General features: G+C 45.7%; 1 protein-coding gene across 1 annotated transcript in view; it reads right to left on the bottom strand.

Moving 5' to 3' along the window:
* The window catches only part of RXRB (retinoid X receptor beta), a 116,551-nt gene extending 91,943 nt beyond the window's left edge, over nucleotides 1–24,608 (bottom strand). The window contains exon 1 of the mRNA XM_082263130.1: nucleotides 24,362–24,608. Within this exon, the coding sequence (XP_082119256.1) occupies nucleotides 24,362–24,377 (16 nt within the window). The 5' untranslated portion in view covers nucleotides 24,378–24,608. The remainder of the gene's footprint in view (nucleotides 1–24,361) is intronic.
* Between the last annotated feature and the right edge of the window lie 810 nt (nucleotides 24,609–25,418).

Here is a 25,418-nt window from a genome sequence, read left to right as displayed (position 1 = left end):
AAAGTACACAAAGCACCTAATCTTCATATTTGACATTTTCCATGCCAACCCCATTATTAGACAAGAGGCATAGTTTCCGGAGGCACAATAGTTACCTGCCTTGTGGAATCCGTCACATGTACGGCTCCCCGATCTCTCTCCCTCTATGCGGGATTCATGCCAGCACTTCCACGATTATCCCCGAAGTTGTATGGAATACGACACAGGTGGCTGAATGCCCCAATTATATGGCTCACAGCAAAAAGCGGGCGCCCGTCACTATGAAAACCAGAAATCTCAAAATGCAATGCCAATCTGACAATTAGAAATTCTGGCATCCATTGGGAATATAAATGTTTGACTAATGTCATTGGGGGGGGGGGGGGGGGTGTATTTAAAAAATTTTTTTGCATAAGTGTGCACACCCTATTAAGGGCTCTTTCAAACGGGCGCTCCGTGTGTCCATATATCACCCCATCCGTTTGCGGGTGATACACGGACATAATGCATGTCCATGGGATTGCGGATGTCAGCGGATGACCATCCGCTGACATCAGATTTGCGTCCTTTCAGTTTTGTTCCGTTTTTCTTAACGGAACAGAACCCTATTTTTCTTCCGTCAAAAAAACGGAACGGATGCAAAATCGGATGTCAGCGGTGTCATCCGCTGACATCCGCAATCCCCATAGACTTACATTATGTCCGTATGTCATCCGCAAACGGATGGGATGATATGCCGACATACGGAGCGGAGGACACAAGTGTCATCCGTGTCCGTAAAAAAAAAAAAAGTGCCGCAGCGGAAGAAGAAATCGGAGTGGCCGTGTGATAGAGCCCTAAAACTGGGGATGTAGCTGTGATCAGAATTAAAGGGTAACTCCTAGGGATGCACCGAATGTTCGGCGGCCGAACATTTTTTCGGCCGAAAATAGAAAAAATAGCACTTTCGGTGTTCGTCCGAATAAGTAAAAAGGCCGAATAAATTTGTGCCGAACAATGTCAGCGGCGGTCACTAAATGGCGGCCCGCGCGATGCTTCCGCCCGGACCGCGAGCCCGCTACCTAGGAGTCCTTCAGTTCCCTTCCTCATTGCGGCTCACGGCTCCCTGCTCACACGCCGCCGGTGTCCTGTCCGGCCGCGAGTAGGGGGTGTGACGTCACATGCGCGTCCCGCCCCCTGCTCCTGACTGCGGGTCCTTCACACTAGGTCCAGCGAGCGTGACACTATGTGCACGCCCCGCCCCCCTGTTCGCGGCTTTTGGCTCCGACCTGGCTGCAGTTCAGGTATGTGGAGCACATTTGGGGGAGAATACGGTAGCTGCACAAGCATTAGGGTGCAGGCTGGCATATTTTGCCATATGTTGCCACTTGCCATGCTCATTAGAGTGCCCTATAAAGTGCCCCTTAAAAAAAAAAAAGAAAAAATGTGCCCAACAGAGTGCTCCCTTGACATAAAATGTGGCCATCAGCGTGCCCCTTATTTTATGCTAAGGGACATGCTGATGAGCATATTTTATGTTAAGGGGCACTCTGATGGGCATATTTTATGTTAAGAGCAACGCTGATTTAAATGTTTTGTTTTGCCCATCAGCGTGCCCCCTAACATAAAATGTGCCCATCAGCGTGCCCCCTAACATAAAATGTGCCCATCAGCGTGCCCCCTAAAAATTGCCAAAATAAATGGAAAAAATGCGAAAACACCGCGTTCGGTATTCGGCCTTCAGCCTTCGGCCAAGCATTTCATTATTATTCGGCCAAGAATTTAATTTCGGTGCATCCCTAGTAACTCCACTTTCATGGGGGAAAAAAATAGCAAATAAAGAAAAAACAATCTAGCATAAATTGCGACAAATCATACTGTAAATATTATTAAAAATGGCCTTTCCTTTCCAATCTGCAGCTGTTGTAATTTTCTGAAAATGCAATACAATATGGCCGCCTGGAGCAGTTCTGTACACAGAATGTATACTGACCACACCCCCAGAAACATTTCCTGCTTGTGTGATTGGCTCACCTATTTTCCCAGAAGTCTGCACAAGTCAGATTTCTGGCATCCCCTGCAACAAAAATGTCATTTTTGGTGAGATACTCCCAATAGGAACACGTTTAAAGTGATGCAGCGTTCCTCATTTCCCCCTGCAGCTGCCACAGCTGACAGATAATTGTAACCACTCCCATTTGACCCACTCATCACAGAGGAACAAACATTTCGTCAGAACAAAAGATAGTAATCTACTACAAAGTTTGTTATAATCCGTGCAATGTACAGAGATCACCCAGAGGGGAATGTGTTTTTTCTCAACAAAAGTGGAGTTACTCTTTAAGCAATCACATTGAAACTCATGTTAAATAGGTGTCAGTACACACCTGCCATTTAAAGTGCTTCTGATTAACCCCAAATAAAGTTCAGCTGTTCTAGTAGGTCTTTCCTGACATTTTCTTAGTCTCATCCTACAGCAAAAGCCATGGTCCACAGAGAGATCCAAAGCATCAGAGGGACCTCATTGTTAAAAGGTTTCAGTCAGGAGATGGGTACAAAAGAATTTCCAAGGCATTAGATATACCATGGAACACAGTGAAGACAGTCATCATCAAGAGGAGAAAATGTGGCACAAAGGTGACATTACCAAAAACTGTACGTCCCTCCAAAATTGATGAAAAGATGAGAAGAAAACTGGTCAGGGAGGCTGCCAAGAGGCCTACAGCAACATTAAAGGAGCTGCAGGAATATCTGGCAAGAACTGGCGTTTTGGATCGGATCAGAAATGTATCTTCAACTCTGAACTTAGTGTCAGCGCCTGGTTCTTCCTCTGTGTGTGCAAACATCGTATCTAATCAAGCCAGGGACAAATATAATCTCGGACTGTTCTGGTCCGTTCCAAAACACTGGCTGTGTGGTACATGTGACAATCTCCCTTATTCTTCATATGTCTGTGCTATGAGGTAGAGTGGCAAGATGGAAGCCTTTTCTTACCAAGAAAAACATCCAAGCCCGGCTAATTTTTGCAAAAACACATCTGAAGTCTCCCAAAAGCATGTGGGAAAATGGTTTATGGTCTGATGAAACCAAGGTTGAACTTTTTGGCCATAATTCCAAAAGAAATGTTTGGCGTAAAAACACTGAACATCAATAAAAGAACACCATACCCACTGTGAAGCATGGTGGTGGCAGCATCATGTTTTGGGGCTGTTTTTCTTCAGCTGGAACAGGGGCCTTAGTAAGATAGAGGGGAATTATGAACAGTTCCAAATACCAGTCAATGTTGGCACAAAACCTTCAGGCTTCTGCTAGAAAGCTGAAGATGAAGAGGAACTTCATCTTCCAGCATGACAACGACCCAAAGCATACATCCAAATCAACAGAGGAATGGCTTCACCAGAAGATTAAAGTTTTAGAATGGCCCAGCCAGAACCCAGACCTGAATCCGATAGAAAATCTGTGGGGTGATCTGAAGATGGCCAAGTCAACATGTGCCATGCTGATAGACTCATACCCATACCCAAAAATACTGAGTGCTGTAATAAAATCAAAAGGTGCTTCAACAGGCATACACCGTTTTACGTACAGTTACTTTACATACTCGAGAGTACGGACACAGCTTGGTCAGGGCACTACTCTCAGTTTTTAACGTCTATGAAAAATCTTGGTCAGCTTGCTAAGGCACCGCTCCCTGTCTATCATTGGCGTCTATGGGAAATCTTGGTCAGCTTGCCATGGCACAGCTCCCTGGCCAACGTTGGGGTCTATGGGAAATCTTGGTCAGCTTAGTATGGCACCGCTCCCTAACATTGGCGTCTATGGGAAATCTTGGTCAACTTGGTAAGGCACTGCTCCCTGTCTATCATTGGCATCTATGGGAAATCTTGGTTAGCTTGACATGGCACCGCTCCCTGTCTATCATTGGCATCTATGGGAAATCTTGGTCAGCTTGCCATGGCACAGCTCCCTGGCCAACGTTGGGGTCTATGGGAAATCTTGGTCAGCTTAGTATGGCACCGCTCCCTAACATTGGCGTCTATGGGAAATCTTGGTCAACTTGGTAAGGCACTGCTCCCTGTCTATCATTGGCATCTATGGGAAATCTTGGTTAGCTTGACATGGCACCGCTCCCTGTCTATCATTGGCATCTATGGGAAATCTTGGTCAGCTTGACATGGTCCCTGGCCAACGTTGGGGTCTATGGGAAATCTTGGTCAGCTTGACATGGCACCGCTCCCTGTCTATCATTGGCGCCTATGGGAAATTTGGTCAACTTGGTAAGGCACTGCTCCCTGTCTATCATTGGCATCTATGGGAAATCTTGGTCAGCTTGACATGGCACCGCTCCCTGTCTATCATTGGCGCCTATGGGAAATTTGGTCAACTTGGTAAGGCACTGCTCCCTGTCCAACGTTGGGGTCTATGAAAAATCTTGGTCAGCTTGACATGGCAATGCTCCCGAACCATAAGTAACAGGGACACCAAATCTTGGGGGCACAGAGAGGGGAGCCAGGACTACAACATATCCTATTTTGTGGCCAACCATCTTGCCTAGGTAATCTACCATGTCATAGTCCTGGGTCCCCAAGTTTGGTTTCCTTGTCACTTATGGTTTGGAAGCAATGCCATGTCAAACCGAACAAGATTTCCCATAGAGTTAGTGTATTTGCATGCATTGAGAAGTGAAAAAAAGCATTGCTTCACTTTAAGAACATTTTCGTTTTACATACATGCTACGGTCCCCATTGTGTACTTAAAAGTATGCCTGTATTAGTTTAAGGGTGTGCACACTTATGCAACTTTATGTTCACTCTACCGAAAAGATTTCAGTTTGTTGTTCAATTGAGTTGTACTGTTTATAGGTCACATTAAAAGGTGGAAAAAGTTGTGAAATGATTTATCTTTGTCTTGTTTTTATTATAACACAGAAACCGGACATTTTACCAGGGGTGTGTGCACTTTTTATATCCACTGTATACAGGCATAAACCACTTGCCTATCAGGCACTTTTACTCCCATCCTGCCCAGGCCATTTGTTAGCTTTCAGCGCTGTCACACTTTGAATGATAATTGTGCAGTCGTGCAACACTGTACCCAAATTACATTATCATTTTTTGAGAAAGAAAGCTTTATTTTGGTGGTATTTATTCACCATTGATGAAAAGTGTTTACAGGTTACCATTTTAGATTTACAGAAGAGGTCTGGTGCTAGAATTAGTGCCCACAATCTGCTGCAGGCAAAAAGGGGAGAAGGCGCCTCTCTAGGTGCAGCTTGCATCACCTTTATTTGCACACGGAGAATAAAAAACAATTTTAAGGATAAGCGAATGAACAAACATGTGACGACATCACTCGGCGTCCATTCCTGATCCTGTGGCTCCGTCTTCCTCGGCTGTCCAGCAGCAAGGAGAGGTGGTGGAGTGGAGGAGCCCAGCCAGAGACAGTTCCTCCATCCCAGACTGCGGTGAAACGTGTGCCTTGCCCGTAGACTGCACGGGGCGTAGCGACGTCAGTGGGGCAACGCGTTTCGGAGCAGGCGCAGTAGTGCTCCTTCGTCAGACCGATCTTCTGCAATCATCATCCCAGTACAACCACCGAAAGTCCATCGATGTATGGGTGCATTGCTGGACGGCAATGGGTTAAGAAGTCAGCAATGGCAGCCTTCTCTAATTATAGGATTGTCGACCTCCTCACCGATTATTGCAGACACACATTAAAGAGGAAGTAAACCCTCCTCTGCAAGTTGTACCTATAGGTAAGGCTATGATAAGGCTTACCTATAGGTACTGTAAATATCTCCTAAACATGTACCGTTTAGGAGATATTTACCTTACATGCAGCCAGTGACATCACTGGCGCATGTGCTCTGAAGGAACGGCTGCTGGTGCCAATCAGATGGCCGGATGCCGTGATCCCGGAAGACGGGCAACTGAACAGGTCACCCGTCAGAGGTAAGCGGGCGGCACGGCGGGGGCTCGTTCTAAGGTACTTCATAATGAGCTAGTATGCGATGCATACTAGCTAATTATGGGTTTCTCTTTCAGGTTGAAAAAAAAAATTGGGGTTTACAACCTCTTTAAGGGCCCATTCACACTAACAGCTGTGCCAGAAAGTGAAAATGTATTAAGTTGTATTGGTGGCAAGGCGGTGCAGTAGTTTGCAGTAATGCAGGGTGTACTTTTTACATGCTGTATTTTTTTTTTGCACTGAACTGTACGGGATTGCGGCAAATCACAACAAAAACGCACAAGAACGCAAAAAAAAAAAAAACCTCATGCAAAGGGGAGGTGGCTGTGAAAAATCAGGAATTCAGCGCTGTCTCCCACAGCCAAGATGGCGGAGCTGGCATCAGAAGACGAAGATCCAGCACAACAAGTTTATTTCTTAAGCCTCGTACACACGATCAGATTATCGGACGATCTTTCGTCGGTTTTTTGTTGCATGCTGGTCTCATACGGTGGTTTCATACGAAAATTCCCATACGACAGAATTCAACTTCAGAAGTGATGTCATGTGTTGAATTGTTTTGTATGTCTTCTTTCATTTCTGAGCATGCCCAGTCTTGCTCTTACGATTCTTTTCAGATGAAAACTGTACTAATTAAAAACGAAATTTGGACATTGCATTCACGTACGATAAAAATTTTATAGCCTGCACATCCAGATTTTGTCTGAAAATTCGTAATCGGCTGTCGAAAGCACTATACTAACAATCCGAAAATCGGCAGATTGTTCATCGGTCAAAATTTTACTTCCGATTTTCGTATCGTGTGTACAGGCCTTTAATCTGGGCAAATTTTTCATTTTTTTTTCCCCATGCAGTGGGGCTCTGCCTACGATGGATTGGCCGACTGCTAATGTTTTCTAGGTTTTTATTCACCTAATCTACCGATCCTCCAGAGAACCGCGCTCCCCCACGGTCCAGCAGTGGAATGTTCCCATTGATGGAGCGTGCTCTAGGTGTGCTGACATGAGGAACAGTTCAATTTCAGGACCGCTGCAGCGTGCAGGGATGATGGGGAGATTAGGTAAGTATATCTCTGCTTTCCTCTCTCCTAGACCAAAACGAGTAGTTAACCATTGCAGTGCAGGCACAGCTCCACCCCACCGTGCGTGTAGAAGAAAGCAGCTATAGTATTTTAAGCTGCTGACTTTTAAAGGAGAAGTATGGTCAAAGCTTTTCTGGTCATACTCCTCCTGCGGGTCACAGGAGTGCTCTTTGGTCTGCACTCTTGTGACTCATTTTTAGCCTGTCAGATGACGCGATAGTGTGGTCCAGGCTCCACAGGGATCCCAATAAAAATGTCAGGATGCACTGGACCGGCAGCTGGCTCAGCCTCTCAGGTGAGCCACTAAGAGCCTGAGTCAGCCACTCCTGCCTCCTCCATAGCCCAACATTTCAATGAGTGCTGGAGAGAGAGAGCTTCAGATTGATTTTTCAGTCATCTAGAGCAGTGGTTCTCAATTCCGGTCCTCGGGACCCACTAACAGGCCAGATTTTAAGTATTACCTTGGGGGATGCAGACTAGAATATTGCAATCACTGAGCAGCAAATGAGATCACCTGTGATGTAATTTAGTTATCTTGCAAACCTGGCCTGTTGGTGGGTCCCGAGGACTGGAGTTGGGAACCACTGATCTAGGGGAGTATGAATATTTTTTTTTTTTCATTCCATGCTTCTTTAATGACTGGAGTTCCTCTTTACAGACCCAACACGAACAGCTCTGTTTCTCTCCATATTTTTTTTTTGCACAGCAGCCTAGCCGATTACATCACTAAGCGATTTGCAAGGGCTCCTGGGATAGCGGCATCATGTATACCAAGAGTCCTTGCGAATCGCCTAGGACCAGGATGTGATGATTGACATGTTGCTATGGCAACGTGTCAGGAGGAAGGAGCGCCGCACGGTGACATTACTGCCCAAGCGCGAGAAACGGGAGGTGCACGCTGGGTAGCCAGCTGCACCTAAACCCATAAATAGATACTAGAGGGCTTCAGATGCCCACAGTGGATATGGACCCTGTCAGCCCGGAGATCAAGGTAGTTGTTCTTTATTTAAACTGAAACAAAAAGGAAGATACTTCATCATCCCCACTGATGAAGTCCCGCCTCTTAGAAGGACGTAACGCGTATGGGGACACGTCACGTGACCCGCGGCCATTTTGGAATTTTCGACAGGAGGCACACAGACACGCTCGCACGATTGCAGGCTCTGCATTTGAAAATATTTTAACATGCGAGTGTAACCTTCACTATTTCTGAATAAATCTATTGTTGAGCAATACAGAGAACACTAGCTCTTTCTATATTATCATTGCATATATCACGGAGGCGCCCCCCTGGAGTCAATATTCCATCTGGTGTAAATACCCCCGATAATACTGAGGTCTGGATGATAACAGCTGGCCCTGTGTGTTGATATTTAAGGAGAAGTGGATTGAAGGTGTATTGCTGACTGGTTTGGATGATATATGCTGTTTGACCCTATAGGGTCTCTGATATGAGTTGAGAGGCAGAGAATGACAGGTGGTGGGATGTTATGAGCACCTCTTCACACAGCATTGTGGATCGGATGTCATCTATTTTGGGATATATCTCCATCACTAATTAAGAAGGAATTTATTTCCTCACTTGTATGTGACTGGGACTCTCCTCCAGCATATTCGATTTTATTTCCTTTAATGTTTATTTGGATTGCGCTGCACTTTGTTTATATACTATAGACACTAGCTAAATGTGGCATATGAAGATGATCAAATTACAGCAGAGTATAAAAAAAAAAAAAATTTGATTTGGGGACTAACTCCGCTTTCTAAATGAATAAAAAATAGTTTTCTCACCCCCTCCCTGTCCTCTTTATATTCTCCTTGCTCTTTCTTCTTCTTATTCACTAAAAGATGGGTATCTGACTGTGCCTGGGACATGGCTGATACCTGAAAGTAATGTAGTATGGGGACGCTTCTCATTACGAATAATGACCCATGAGGTCCCTCATTTCCATGCCTCACGTTGTTCTCAGCCGGTACCCGGGGTACTCTTTCCGCCCCTAGAATTTCTGCTTGCACTGGTTAGAATTCTACAAAGCAAAAATGTTTTTTAATCGGCAATAAAGAGTTTCCATTATGAAATTTTGCATATGGTAGCTTTTGCACATATTCTTTATGCTCTCTTTTTCTAGGATTTCTTTTTTTTTTTTTTCTTTGTGAGTCATTACCGCTCTTCTGTTGTGAAATGGTTTGTTGGATACTTTAAATCAGGCATGTGCCACATGCGGCCCAGAACCCCAGGCAATGCGGCCCACTGCCCCCTGCCAATTTTTTATTTATTTTTTGCTGGGAAGGAAGGAAGTCAGATCGGGGGCATGGCCACAGCGGCTTCCAACTAACGGTAGACAGAGGCTGCCTTGGAGGGGAGGGGAGGTGAGCAATGTGCAGGGTTTCTGACTTTTACCACCATGACCACTTCAGATCACTGAAGTGGTTATGGTGGTTAGAGTGTTTCTTTAATATCTCTCAGAAGAAGTAAACCTCTGTATACTGATTCCATTTCATTTCCTCATCCTCTAGATGTGTTAAATTAGTGCGGGGGGTGCGGCGGTGTGGGAAGGGCACGGCGGCATTTTATTACTTATATACCTTAACTATAGTATATATTTTATATGCGGCCCGAGAAAATTTCTCTACACTCAATGTGGCCCAGAGAAGCCAAAAGGTTGGACACCCATGGTTTAAATAAAGAGTTTGCAAAAGAAAGGAAAGATAGTAAACAATACTCTGTGCTTTAACCACTTCCAGTCCGCCCCATAGAAGTTATACTAATACAGCGCGGCTCTCCAGTGCAGAATCACTTATATACACGTGATTCCACTCTTCTGCCTGCAGGGGGCGCGTGCGTCCCCGGAGGGCTGCTTCTGCTGTGAATATTCACAGCAAACGTTGATCTGCAGGTCCTGGGCACTCGATGTCCTCTGGCCCCTGACAATCGTAGGTAATACACACAGAACGGGAATCTGCCTCAGTAAACAAAGCAGATCACCGTTCCAACAAGGGAGGAATGGATTCTGTGTTCTGTTCTGTGGAAATAATATCCATCTCTTCCTAATAAAAGCACCACACTGTTTACATAAAAACACTGGCTAGGCACACAGTAAACCCTTTTAACGCTCTAGATATTTAACCCCTTCCCAGGCAGTGTCATTAGTACAGTGACCGTGCATCTTTTTATTACTAATCACTGCATTAGTGTCACTGTCAGAATGTCCGCCGCAATATCGCTATAAGTCTCTGATCGCCGCCATTACTAGTAGAAAAAAAAAAAGATTATAATATATTATATATATATATATATATATATATATATATATATATATATATATATATATATATATATATATATATATATATACATACATACATACATACACACACACATATAAATATATATATATATATATATATATATATATATATATATATATATATATATATATATATATATATATGTATCCCATAGTTTGTAGATGCTATAAAGTTTGCATAAACCAATCAATATACACCTATCGGGGTTTTTGTAACCAAAAATATGTAGCAGAATACATATTGGCCTAAATTGATGAAGTTTGATTTTTTTTATTTATTTATTTATTTTTAAATATTTTCTATAGTAGAAAGTAAAAAAAAAAAATTATATATATATATATATATATATATATATATATATATATATATATATATATATATATATATATATATATATTTTTTTTTTTTTTTTTTTTTTTTCAAAATTGTCTGTCGTTTGCTTATAGTGAAGAAAATATAAAAAAAAAAAAAAAAAAAAAAAAAAAAAAACGCAGGGGTGATTAATTACCAAAGGAAAGCTCTATTTGTGGGGAACAAAAAATTGATGTTTTATTTGTGTACAGCGTTGCATGACCGTGCAATTGTAAGTTAAAGCAACGCAGTGCCGTACCGCACAAAATGACCTGGTCATGAAGGGGGGGGTAACTCTTCGGGAGGTCAAGTGGTTAAAGTGAATGTAAATTTTTTTTTTTTTTTTTTTAAATAACAAATGTGTTCTGCTTACCCTCCTCTGTGCAGTTGGTTTTGCACAGAGCAGCCCTGATCCTCTTCTCGGGTCCCTCATTGCTGCTCCTGGCCCCTCCCTTAAATCGAGTGCCACCACAGCAAGCACCCGAGCCGAGCTGCAGCTCTGTGTTTCCATTCAGACACGGAGCTACCGTCGGCCCCACCACTCTCTTTCCAGATTGGCTCACAAACTGATTGACAGCTGTGGGCACCAATGGCGCAGCGGCTGTATCTCAGCCAAATCAGGAGGGAGAGTCCCAGGGTGGCCAAGGGACTCGTAGACATCGCTAGACAGAGGTGGGACACAGGTATTAGAGGTGCTGCTTCACACAGAAGGCTTTTTATCTTAATGCATAGAAAGTGAAATGTGCCACTGGCCATATTGGACACTTCACAGTAAAACATGGTGGAAGTGTGGAGCGGCCCAACAGGCTGCCATCGCACCATCTTAGGCCTTGCACACTTGGGCCTCCTTTACTTCCAGCTCTAAACTTTCCAGATGCATTTCACCCGCATCTAGATTCCTTTACACACCCGTCTAGCTGCAGAAGACGAGGATAAATGGTCCCAGAACACAAAACATTCTTGTTTAGGTAAACACAGCAAGACTGAATGCAACTAGCGGAGAACATAAAGCCGCATAGCAAAGCTTACATTCTCCAGAGACATTAAAAAAATTTGCTTCAAACACATCTGGATGCATCTACAGTAAAACCCTGGATTGAGAGAGTTTTGCAAGACAAGCAAAATTTTGAATTGATATACTCCGTCACAACTGCGTATAAAAGAGAAGAGAGGCGCCTCTTAAGTGTAGCAAGATGGTTACATTTAGAGTCGGTTCACAATGAGGCGACACAACTCCTTACTACTTCGGGGGAGACTTGTTCATTACCATGCACCACGACTTCGGAGCGACTTGCAGGGACTTCATGTAATGGAAGTCTATGCAAGTCGCCTCCAGGTCGCCCCGAAGTGGTACACTTTTTCTAAGTCGGAGCGACTTGTGTCGCTCCTATTAGAATGGGTCCTGTGCTAATCAATGGCAGGCGACCCACCGCGACTTGTCAGGCGACGAAGTCGCCTGACAAGTCGCGCTAGTGTGAATGGACCCTAAGACCCCGTTCACACTGGGGCGACCTGTCAGGCGACCTGGTCGCCTGACAGGTCGCCGTAGGTCACCTGGCATAGACAAGCTGTGGACCCGTTCTAATAGGAGCGACACAAGAAGTCGCTCCGACTTAGAAAAAGGGTCTGGAGCTTCTTTGGGGCGACCTGCATTGACTTCAATGTTATGAAGTCCGTGCCGGCCGCTCCGAGGTCGCGGTTCGAGCTGCGCACCGCGACCTGTGAGGTCGCCCCAGCAAGTCGGATCGCCCCAGTGTGAACGGGGTCTAAATGAAGGTTCAACATTTAGCAACTCACATTGTTGATCAATAAAACAGACATACAGTGGGTACGGAAAGTATTCAGACCCCCTTAAATTTTTCACTCTTTGTTATATTGCAGCCATTTGCTAAAATCATTTAAGTTCATTCTTCTTCCTCATGAATGTACACATAGCACCCCATACTGACAGAAAAACACAGAATTGTTGACATTGTTGCAGATTTATTAAAAAAGAAAAACTGAAATATCACATGGTCCTAAGTATTCAGACCCTTTGCTGTGACACTCATATATTTAACTCAGGTGTTTTCCATTTCTTCTGATCATCCTTGAGATGGTTCTACACTTTCATTTGAGTCCAGCTGTGTTTGATTATACTGATTGGACTTGATTAGGAAAGCCACACACCTGTCTATATAAGACCTTCCAGATCACAATGCATGTCAGAGCAAATGAGAATCATGAGGTCAAAGGAACTGCCTGAAGAGCTCAGAGACAGAATTGTGGCAAGGCACAGATCTGGCCAAGGTTACAAAAAGATTTCTGCTGCACCTAAGGTTCCTAAGAGCACAGTGGCCTCCATAATCCTCAAATGGAAGACGTTTGGGACGACCAGAACCCTTCCTAGAGCTGGCCGTCCGGCCAAACTGAGCTATCGGGGGAGAAGAGCCTTGGTGAGAGAGGTAAAGAAGAACCCAAAGATCACTGTGGCTGAGCTCCAGAGATGCAGTCAGGAGATGGGAGAAAGTTGTAGAAAGTCAACCATCACTGCAGCCCTCCACCAGTCGGGGCTTTATGGCAGAGTGGCCCGACGGAAGCCTCTCCTCAGTGTAAGACACATGAAAGCCCGCATGGAGTTTGCTAAAAAACACCTGAAGGACTCCAAGATGGTGAGAAATAAGATTCTCTGGTCTGATGAGACCAAAATAGAACTTTTTGGCCTTAATTCTAAGCGGTATGTGTGGAGAAAACCAGGCACTGCTCATCACCTGTCCAATACAGTCCCAACAGTGAAGCATGGTGGTGGCAGCATCATGCTGTGGGGGTGTTTTTCAGCTGCAGGGACAGGACGACTGGTTGCAATCGAGGGAAAGATGAATGCGGCCAAGTACAGGGATATCCTGGACAAAAACCTTCTCCAGAGTGCTCTGGACCTCAGACTGGGCCGAAGGTTTACCTTCCAACAAGACAATGACCCTAAGCACACAGCTAAAATAACGAAGGAGGGGCTTCACAACAACTCCGTGACTGTTCTTGAATGGCCCAGCCAGAGCCCTGACTTAAACCCAATTGAGCATCTCTGGAGAGACCTAAAAATGGCTGTCCACCAACGTTTACCATCCAACCTGACAGAACTGGAGAGGATCTGCAAGGAGGAATGGCAGAGGATCCCCAAATCCAGGTGTGAAAGACTTGTTGCATCTTTCCCAAAAAGACTCCTGGCTGTATTAGATCAAAAGGGGGCTTCTACTAAATACTGAGCAAAGGGTCTGAATACTTAGGACCATGTGATATTTCAGTTTTTCTTTTTTAATAAATCTGCAACAATGTCAACAATTCTGTGTTTTTCTGTCAGTATGGGGTGCTATGTGTACATTCATGAGGAAGAAGAATGAACCTAAATGATTTTAGCAAATGGCTGCAATATAACAAAGAGTGAAAAATTTAAGGGGGTCTGAATATTTTCCGTACCCACTGTATCTAAGTATGCCAGCATCTGGGGTAAAGCTGTCCACATAGACCATCCTCCTCACCGCCATCAATGTCATCCCTTCAACGAGCGCCTCAAGCCTCGCTTTTAGATCGCTCTAGTGCATGGTAGTTTTCCCGGTCACGGTTGCAGACTGACAGCGGTGAGAGCCAGCGGTGCAAAGGACGATCTATGTGGACAGTTTTACCCCAGATGTCTGCATACTTAGATGTTCCTGTTTTCTTTATCAACCATGTGAGTTGCTAAATGTTGAACCTTCATTAAATGCAACCATATTGCTACACTTAGAGGCGCTCTCTTCTCTTTAATACTCTGTAGCTCCTGCTGGATTTTGCTTCTAATCCCCGTGTGGAGGCGCCATTTGTGGATGGACATTTTATGGTTACACAACTTATCGCAATGCTATAATCTTTTTATATGGACAATAAACTGAAGGATTTATGAATAAATGGTTGTGGACGGAATCATCTGAGTTTCCATTATTTCTTACGGGGAAAATCACTTTGATATAAGAGGGCTTTGGATTACAAGCATGTTTCCGGAACTAATTATGCTCGCAATCCAAGGTTTTACTGTATTTTGTAGCCCATGTGCATGGGGTGGTCTTCTGATTAGTGATCGACCGATATCGTTTTTTTTAGTGCCGATACCGATATTTTGGTTATCCGATATCGGTATCGGCCGATAATTTCAGACATTTAAAAATAAAAAAAATATGTTCCAAAGGTACTATTGTGGAGGGATCTGGGGGTCTAAGACCCCAAACCCCTCCTCTGCACTTAAAAGCATTCAAAACGCCACGTTTGGCTGCCCTATTTCCACAGTCCCCAAACCATATTCTGATAGAGCAGAGCCTTGGGGACAAGCTGCACATGCTCAGTTTGGTGTGTATTGCTAGAGTTTTTTTTTTTTCTTCTTGGGAGGATGCATGTGATCAGCACAGGACCAATCAGCACTGTCCAGACAGAGGGTCTCTGTCTCTTCCTCATAGGACAATCAGTGGAGAATAAAAACTACTCCTACAGTGAGAGAAAAAAAGTATTTGTTCTCCTGCTGATTTTGTACGTTTACAAAGAAATGATCAGTCTATAATTTTAATGGTAGGTTTATTTTAACTGCGAGAAACAGAATAACAAAAATATCCTGAAAAAACACATTTCAAAAAAGTTATTAATTGGAGTGAAAGAAGTATTTGATCCCCTATCAATTAGCAAGATTTCTGGCTCCCAAGTGTCTTTCATACAGGTAACGAGCAGAAATCAGGAGCACTTTTTAAAAGGAGGGCTCCTAATCTCCGCTTGATACCTGTATTAACCACTTAAGCCCCGGAAGATTTTACCCCCTTCCTGACCAGGCCCTATTTTGCGATTCGGCACTGCGTGACTTTAGCGGACAATTGCACGGTCGTGCGACGCTGTACCTAAATGAAATTGATGACATTTTTTCCCCACAAACAGAGTTTTCTTTTGGTGGTATTTGATCACCTGTGCGCTTTTTTGATCATGCGCTATAAACAAAAAAATAGCGAACATTTTGCAAAAATAATATTTTTCACATTTTTTTATATGAAATTCCCCCCCCCCCCCCAAAAAAAAATGTAAAAATCAAAATTTAACATTTTAGGCCAATTTGTTTTCTGCTACATATGTTTGGTAAAAAAAAAAAAAAAAAAAAAAAAAATCACAATAAGCGTATTTTGATTGGTTTGCGTAAAAGTTATTGCGTTTACTAAGGGAAAGATTTTTGTAATTTTTATTTTTTTTTTTTAACGAGTAATGGCGGCAATCTGCGATTTTTTTTTTTGCGGGACTGCGACATTGCGGCAGACAGATCGGACCCTTGACTGACACTTTTGGGGTTACCAGTGACATTACGACAGTAATCAGTGCAATACATATGCACGGTTACTGTAAAAATGACACTGGCAGTGAAGGGGTTAACTTTATTGGAGAAGGAGGGGTTAAGTGTGTCCCTAGGGGCGTGCTTCTAACTGTAAAGGGGTGTGGCTGTTTGTGTAACTTCAGAGATATACGATCCTACATAGCAGGACCGTATGATCTCTGCATTTACACAGGGGAGAAAGACAGGTGGCTTTGTTTACATTAGCCGCCTGCCTTTGGGCTCTTTCGCACGGTCCGCCTCCGTAGGCGGATCCGTGTTGCTCAGCGGGGATCGATCCGCGATCCCCGCTGAGCCGGCGGGTGACAGCTCCGTCTCCGCTCGCAGAGCGGAGAGGGAGGTGTCTCAGCCCCCGGTGCCCTCTATGGGGGATCGGATGAGAGCGGACCGCCTGTCCGCTCTCATCAGATCCGATTACTGAACGGATGGAAAAATAGGGTTTCCCTCCGTCCAGATTTCACGCACAGGATCGGATGTGGATGGCAGCGGGTGTTAGCGGAGGTGTCTCCGCTGCCCCATAGAGCTGCATGGAGGATCCGATCAGATCCGCCTAAAAAACTGACAGGCGGATCTGATCGGACCGCCCGTGTGAAAGAGCCCTTTCTCCCTCTGTACCAGACGATCGCGAGTGACCGGCGGACATCGGGTCCGCCGGTCACACGCGCAGACATGTTAGGGAGATAGCAGGGGGCGGGAGTGTATCTCCGGCGGCGCGCACTCGCCCCTCTAGAGCCTCATAGGCTAGTGACGTACCCCTACGTCCCTTTGCCTGTGAGGGGCTGACCGCCGCAGTAAATAGTCGTGCGGCAGTCGGCAAGTGGTTAAAGACACCCATCCACAGAAGAAATCAATCAGATTCCAATCTCTCCAACATGGCCAAGACCAAAGAGCTGTCCAAGGATGTCAGGGACAAGATTGTAGACCTACACAAGGCTGGTAAAAGGGTGAAAACAGTTGGTGCGATTACTTGCAAATGGAAGAAACACAAAATAATAACCAATCTCCCTCAGTCTGGGGCTCCATGCAAGATCTCACCTCGTGGAGTTTCAATGATCATGAGGAACGGTGAGGAATCAGCCCAGAACATGAGAGAATCTTCTCAATAATCTCAAGGCAGCTGGGACCATAGTCACCAAGAAAACAATTGGTAACACATTACGCCGTGAAGAACAGAAATCCTTCAACACCTGCAAGGTCCCCCCTGCTCAAGAAAGCACATGTACAGGTCCTTCTAAGGTTTGCTAATGAACATCTGAATGATTCGAAGGAGAACTGGGTGAAAGTGTTGTGGTCAGATGAGACCAAAATCCAGCTCTTTCGCATCAACTCAACTCGCTGTTTTTGGAGGAGGAATGCTGCCTATCACCCCGAGAACATCATCCACACCGTCTAACATGGAGGTGGAAACATTATGCTTAGGGGGTATTTTTCTGCTAACAGGACAACTTCACCGCATCAAAGGGACGATGGATAGGGCGATGTACCGTCAAATCATGGGTGAGAAGCTCCTTCCCTCAGCCAGGGAATTAAAAATGGGTCATGGATGGGTATTCCAGCATGACAATGACTCAACACACACGGCCAAGGCAACAAAACAGTGGCTCAAGAAGAAGCACATTAAGGTCCTGGAGTGGCCTAGCCAGTCCCCAGACCTTAATCCCAGTAAAAATATGTGGAGGGAGATGAAGGTTCAAATTACCCAAGGTCAGCCTTGAAACCTTAAAGGGATTGCAAAGCAGAGGTTTTTTTTTTATCCTAATGCTTTCTATGCATTAAGATAAAAAGCCTTCTGTGTGCAGCAGCCCCCCTCAACACCCCTTGTACTTACCTGAGCCATTATTTATCCTGTGATGTTGCAGGAGTGTCTCAGCTGCCCAGGAATCCCCTCCTCATTGGCTAAGAAAGCAGGACAGCGTGATTTGCTCCCGCTGCTGTCAGTCAGCCAATCAGAAGAGAGGGGGGCGGGGCTGGGTCGTGACTCTGTCTGAATAGACACAGGGATCTGCGACTCGGCTCGGGTGCCCCCATAGCAAGCTGCTTGCTGTGGGGGCACTCAACAGGAGGGAGGGGCCAGGAGAGCTAAAGAGGGACCCGAGAAGAGGAGGATCCGGGCCACTCTGTGCAAAACCAAGTGTAAGAGGAGGTAAGTAAAAAAAAAAAAAAATGTATATTATATATATATATATATATATATATATATATATATATATATATATATATATATACACACATACACATATATATATATATATATAAAAATTTACAATTACTTTAATGACTTGGAGAGGATCTGCAAAGAGGAGTGGGACGAAATCCCTCCTGAGATGAGTGCAAACCTGGTGGGCAACTACAAGAAATGTCTGACCTCTGTGATTGCCTACAAGGGTTTTGCCACCAAGTCATGTTTTGCGAAGGGATCAAATACTTATTTTACTCAATAAAAATGCAAATCTTTATAACTTTTTTCAAATGTGTTTTTCTGGATATTTTTGTTGTTATTCTGTCTCTCACTGGTAAAATAAACCGATCATTAATATTACAGACTGATCATTTCTTTGTCAGTGGGCAAATGTACAAAATCAGCCGGGGGATCAAATACTTGTTTCCCTCACTGTACAAGACTGCTATATACTGCTGAGGAGAAAAGGTATTTAGCAGTTTATATTTACTACAATAATTGCATTTCCATGTTCTGTGTACTGTGGGAGACCAGATATAGTGAATGCAGGGTCCTGGGTTTAGGAACACTAACTCCTAAGCATGCGCGAAAGTTGTGTCGTCCTGCAACAACCAATCAACGGTGAAGACGCAGAACCTGGAAGAAGCAAATTTAAGATAAAAAAAAAAAAAAAAAAATCAAATCCGAAGGCTCAGTGCAATCGCCAGGCAACAAGCATCTTCAGAAGGGGGTCAGCATTGGCCACCACCATTGCTGACCTCAGGAAGGTTTACCTGAACTGAATATAAAAGTCATTTATGCGCAATTCCCTAGTAAATACACCCAAACTAGCAGAGTACATGAACAAATCTATCGGCATGGATTGGTTGCTGGAGGTGCTGAGCCCCAAGGATCACCGGGTGATGATAGAAGACGTCATCCAAAACTATGGACTGTGTACCCCATATCCATCTGTGGGCACCATGTACCCCTCATATATTTGTTGGTAGAAGAGCCCTCAAGATCACCCGTAGATGATAGAAGAGGTCATCCAAAACTATACATAAACCCCTTAGTGTGGGATTTATAGATGTACATTCACATTTATTCAGACAGATAGCCGTCTTATGGGCACCGCATGCCCCCAGATAGCCGTCTTATGGGCACTTCGTACCCACATATATCCATCTTATGGGCACTTCGTACCCACATATATCCGTCTTATGGGCACTTCGTACCCACATATATCCGTCTTATGGGCACTTCGTACCCACATATATCCGTCTTATGGGCACTTCGTACCCACATATATCCGTCTTATGGGCACTTCGTACCCACATATATCCGTCTTATGGGCACTTCGTACCCACATATATCCGTCTTATGGGCACTTCGTACCCACATATATCCGTCTTATGGGCACTTCGTACCCACATATATCCGTCTTATGGGCACTTCGTACCCACATATATCCGTCTTATGGGCACTTCGTACCCACATATATCCATGTATAGACCCTGTGTACCCCAACAAATGCATCTACAGGCACTGCATGCCCACAACATATCTGTTGACAGGCACCGTGCCCCCCCAGATAGCTGTGTCTGGGAACTTCATACTCACATATCTATAATCACTGTGAAACCTCAACAAGTCCATCTATAGGCACCGTGTGCCCCCAGCTATCCATCTCTAGACACCACGTGCCCCCAACAAATCTGACAACAGGCACCGCGCGCCCCCAAATATCCATCTATAGACACCGAGTGCCAACAGATATCTATAGGCACAGGGTACACAGGGAACACTGTACCCACATATATCAATCTATAGACACTGCATGCCCCCAACAAATCTGACAGGCACCGTGTGCCCCCAAATATCCATCTATAGTCACACTGTGTGCCCCCAGATATTCATCTACAGACACTGCATGTCCCCAAATATCTATAGGCACAGGGTAGACCCAAATATCTGTCTCTGGGAACTCCATACCCCCATGTAGCCACCTATAGGCACCATGTACCCCCATGTAGCCACCTATAGGCACCATGTACCCCCATGTAGCCACGTATAGACACCATGTACCCCCATGTAGTCATGTATAGGCACCATGTACCCCCATGTAGTCATGTATAGGCACCATGTACCCCCATGTAGTCATGTATAGGCACCATGTACCCCCATGTAGTCATGTATAGGCACCATGTACCCCCATGTAGTCATGTATAGGCACCATGTACCCCCATGTAGTCATGTATAGGCACCATGTACCCCCATGTAGTCATGTATAGGCACCATGTACCCCCATGTAGTCATGTATAGGCACCATGTACCCCCATGTAGTCATGTATAGACACCATGTACCCCCATGTAGTCATGTATAGGCACCATGTACCCCCATGTAGTCATGTATAGGCACCATGTACCCCCATGTAGTCATGTATAGGCACCGTGTACCCCCATGTAGACATGTATAGGCACCATGTACCCCCATGTAGTCATGTATAGACACCATGTACCCCCATGTAGTCATGTATAGGCACCATGTACCCCCATGTAGTCATGTATAGGCACCATGTACCCCCATGTAGTCATGTATAGACACCATGCACCCCCATGTAGTCATGTACAGACACTGTGTACCCCCATGTAGTCATGTATAGACACCGTGTACCCCCATGTAGTCATGTATAGACACCGTGTACCCCCATGTAGTCATGTATAGGCACCATGTACCCCCATGTAGTCATGTATAGACACCATGTACCCCCATGTAGTCATGTATAGACACCATGTACCCCCATGTAGTCATGTATAGACACCATGTACCCCCATGTAGTCATGTATAGACACCGTGTACCCCCATGTAGACATGTATAGGCACCATGTACCCCCATGTAGTCATGTATAGACACCATGTACCCCCATGTAGTCATGTATAGACACCATGTACCCCCATGTAGACATGTATAGACACCGTGTACCCCCATGTAGTCATGTATAGACACCATGTACCCCCATGTAGTCATGTATAGACACCATGTACCCCCATGTAGTCATGTATAGACACCATGTACCCCCATGTAGTCATGTATAGACACCATGTACCCCCATGTAGTCATGTATAGGCACCATGTACCCCCATGTAGCCACCTATAGGCACCGTGTACCCCCATGTAGTCATGTATAGACACCATGTACCCCCATGTAGTCATGTATAGACACCATGTACCCCCATGTAGTCATGTATAGGCACCATGTACCCCCATGTAGTCATGTATAGACACCATGTACCCCCATGTAGTCATGTATAGACACCATGTACCCCCATGTAGTCATGTATAGACACCATGTACCCCCATGTAGTCATGTATAGACACCATGTACCCCCATGTAGTCATGTATAGACACCGTGTACCCCCATGTAGTCATGTATAGACACCGTGTACCCCCATGTAGACATGTATAGGCACCATGTACCCCCATGTAGTCATGTATAGATACCATGTACCCCCATGTAGTCATGTATAGACACCATGTACCCCCATGTAGTCATGTATAGACACCGTGTACCCCCATGTAGTCATGTATAGACACCGTGTACCCCCATGTAGTCATGTATAGACACCGTGTACCCCCATGTAGACATGTATAGGCACCATGTACCCCCATGTAGTCATGTATAGACACCATGTACCCCCATGTAGTCATGTATAGACACCATGTACCCCCATGTAGACATGTATAGACACCGTGTACCCCCATGTAGTCATGTATAGACACCATGTACCCCCATGTAGTCATGTATAGACACCATGTACCCCCATGTAGTCATGTATAGACACCATGTACCCCCATGTAGACATGTATAGGCACCATGTACCCCCATGTAGCCACCTATAGGCACCGTGTACCCCCATGTAGTCATGTATAGACACCATGTACCCCCATGTAGTCATGTATAGACACCGTGTACCCCCATGTAGACATGTATAGGCACCATGTACCCCCATGTAGTCACCTATAGACACCATGTACCCCCATGTAGTCATGTATAGGCACCATGTACCCCCATGTAGTCATGTATAGACACCGTGTACCCCCATGTAGTCATGTATAGACACCGTGTACCCCCATGTAGACATGTATAGACACCGTGTACCCCCATGTAGTCATGTATGGGCACCGTGTACCCCCATGTAGCCACCTATAGGCACCATGTACCCCCATGTAGCCACCTATAGGCACCATGTACCCCCATGTAGCCATGTATAGACACTGTGTACCCCCATGTAGTCATGTATAGGCACCGTGTACCCCCCTGTAGTCATGTACAGACACCATGTACCCCCATGTAGTCATGTATAGGCACCATGTACCCCCATGTAGTCATGTATAGACACCATGCACCCCCATGTAGTCATGTACAGACACTGTGTACCCCCATGTAGTCATGTATAGACACCGTGTACCCCCATGTAGTCATGTATAGACACCGTGTACCCCCATGTAGTCATGTACAGACACCATGTACCCCCATGTAGTCATGTATAGGCACCATGTACCCCCATGTAGTCATGTACAGACACCGTGTACCCCCATGTAGTCATGTATAGACACCGTGTACCCCCATGTAGTCATGTATAGACACCGTGTACCCCCATGTAGTCATGTACAGACACCATGTACCCCCATGTAGTCATGTATAGACACCGTGTACCCCCATGTAGTCATGTATAGGCACCATGTACCCCCATGTAGTCATGTATAGACACCGTGTACCCCCATGTAGTCATGTATAGACACCGTGTACCCCCATGTAGTCATGTACAGACACCATGTACCCCCATGTAGTCATGTACAGGCACCATGTACCCCCATGTAGTCATGTATAGGCACCGTGTACCCCCCTGTAGTCATGTACAGACACCATGTACCCCCATGTAGTCATGTACAGACACCATGTACCCCCATGTAGTCATGTATAGGCACCATGTACCCCCATGTAGTCATGTATAGACACCATGCACCCCCATGTAGTCATGTACAGACACTGTGTACCCCCATGTAGTCATGTATAGACACCGTGTACCCCCATGTAGTCATGTATAGACACCGTGTACCCCCATGTAGTCATGTATAGACACCGTGTACCCCCATGTAGTCATGTACAGACACCATGTACCCCCATGTAGTCATGTATAGGCACCATGTACCCCCATGTAGTCATGTATAGACACCGTGTACCCCCATGTAGTCATGTACAGACACCGTGTACCCCCATGTAGTCATGTATAGACACCGTGTACCCCCATGTAGTCATGTATAGACACCGTGTACCCCCATGTAGTCATGTACAGACACCATGTACCCCCATGTAGTCATGTACAGGCACCATGTACCCCCATGTAGTCATGTATAGGCACCATGTACCCCCATGTAGTCATGTATAGACACCGTGTACCCCCATGTAGTCATGTACAGACACCGTGTACCCCCATGTAGTCATGTATAGACACCGTGTACCCCCATGTAGTCATGTATAGACACCGTGTACCCCCATGTAGTCATGTATAGGCACCATGTACCCCCATGTAGTCATGTATAGACACCGTGTACCCCCATGTAGTCATGTATAGACACCATGTACCCCCATGTAGTCATGTACAGACACCATGTACCCCCATGTAGTCATGTACAGGCACCATGTACCCCCATGTAGTCATGTACAGGCACCATGTACCCCCATGTAGACATGTATAGGCACCATGTACCCCCATGTAGTCATGTATAGACACCCTGTACCCCCATGTAGACATGTACAGACACCATGTACCCCCCTGTAGTCATGTACAGACACCATGTACCCCCATGTAGTCATGTATAGGCACCATGTACCCCCATGTAGTCATGTATAGGCACCATGTACCCCCATGTAGTCATGTATAGGCACCCTGTACCCCCATGTAGTCCTGTATAGACACCATGTACCCCCATGTAGTCATGTATAGGCACCGTGTACCCCCATGCAGCCACCTATAGGCACCGTGTACCCCCATTTTCACCTATAGGGGGCTCCACCATACACATGACATTGTATACCCGGACAATGAGTGGCCATGCTGGGTGTTGTAGTCCCCCGCCATACAAAGCTCACACTCACCCCGGCTGTCTCCCATCCCGGCCAGGCCCGTCTGTCCCTCCAGCCGCACCGTCCAGAGTCCCGGTTTCCCCGCTCCCCTCCAGGGGTCAGGCCATTGCCCAGCCAGGCCTCACAGTATACGGACACCTCCGACTCCCTTCTCCGGGGGATCTCCCGCGGCCAGCCCGCAACCACCAACTCTCCCACCGCCCCCCTCGGCCCCAGATTACTTCGGAAGCGGAAGAGCCGCCATCTTGCTACACCCCCAGACGGGGCTCAGCCTCCCGGGAGGAGGAGGGGGGCGTTGCCTCCAGCCACACAGCGGACGGAGAGGCCGGGGTCGGCGAACCGGCGGCTGCGAAGGCCGAAGGAGAAGCGGGGGTGTCCGGGAGGGCAATCAGAGGGGGCGGGGGGGAGGGTGTAGTAAGATGGGAAGTCTGGATGGACAATGACCTGACGTGACCCCAGGAGAGAGGGTGTGGCAAGATGGCAGCGCGTCAGTCACAAGGCTGGCTGAGGGAACGTCTGGGAGCAGCAAGATGGCGGCGCTTCCGGTTTCCTTATATGGAGAGATTTGTGTTTATCTTTTTGTGTCGAAAAATATAAAACAAACGTGACGGTGAAATTCAGGCCCAAAAAAGCTGTGTGGGGGCATTATTTAAATTGGAGGGGGCTGTATTTATGATACCAGCGTGGTCTATGTCAGCTGACACAAACCCCCCCATTGTGCTGTGCAGAGGTCATCTGGGTACAAGTACACTCAGCCCAATGTGTGAGGGGAGAGGGAATGTGCAGACCAGGAGCAGCAAATAACGTCTTCTGAGGGGAGAAAATGCACTCTGACGGGTGTTTATCACGTTTAGACGCCTGTGCGCTCATTTAGGGCACGTTTTATGCTTTTTAAGGATCACGTTTGCGCAAAAAATGCGCCATTCGCATGATTTTTTCAAAATGCAACGCCATGCATTTGTGGAAATGCTCACCTGACATTTATGCATTTCATATTGTAATAAAATGCACAACAGCCCCTCCGCTAGTGAATGAACCCTTCAAATAGGACTAAAGGATAAACCTTTTT

This window comes from Pelophylax lessonae (assembly GCF_965119305.1).
Source record: "Pelophylax lessonae genome assembly, chromosome: 7".
NCBI classification, from domain to species: domain Eukaryota; kingdom Metazoa; phylum Chordata; class Amphibia; order Anura; family Ranidae; genus Pelophylax; species Pelophylax lessonae.
The sequence above is the reverse complement of the archived record's forward strand: the minus strand, read 5'-3'. Positions and strand labels throughout refer to the sequence as shown.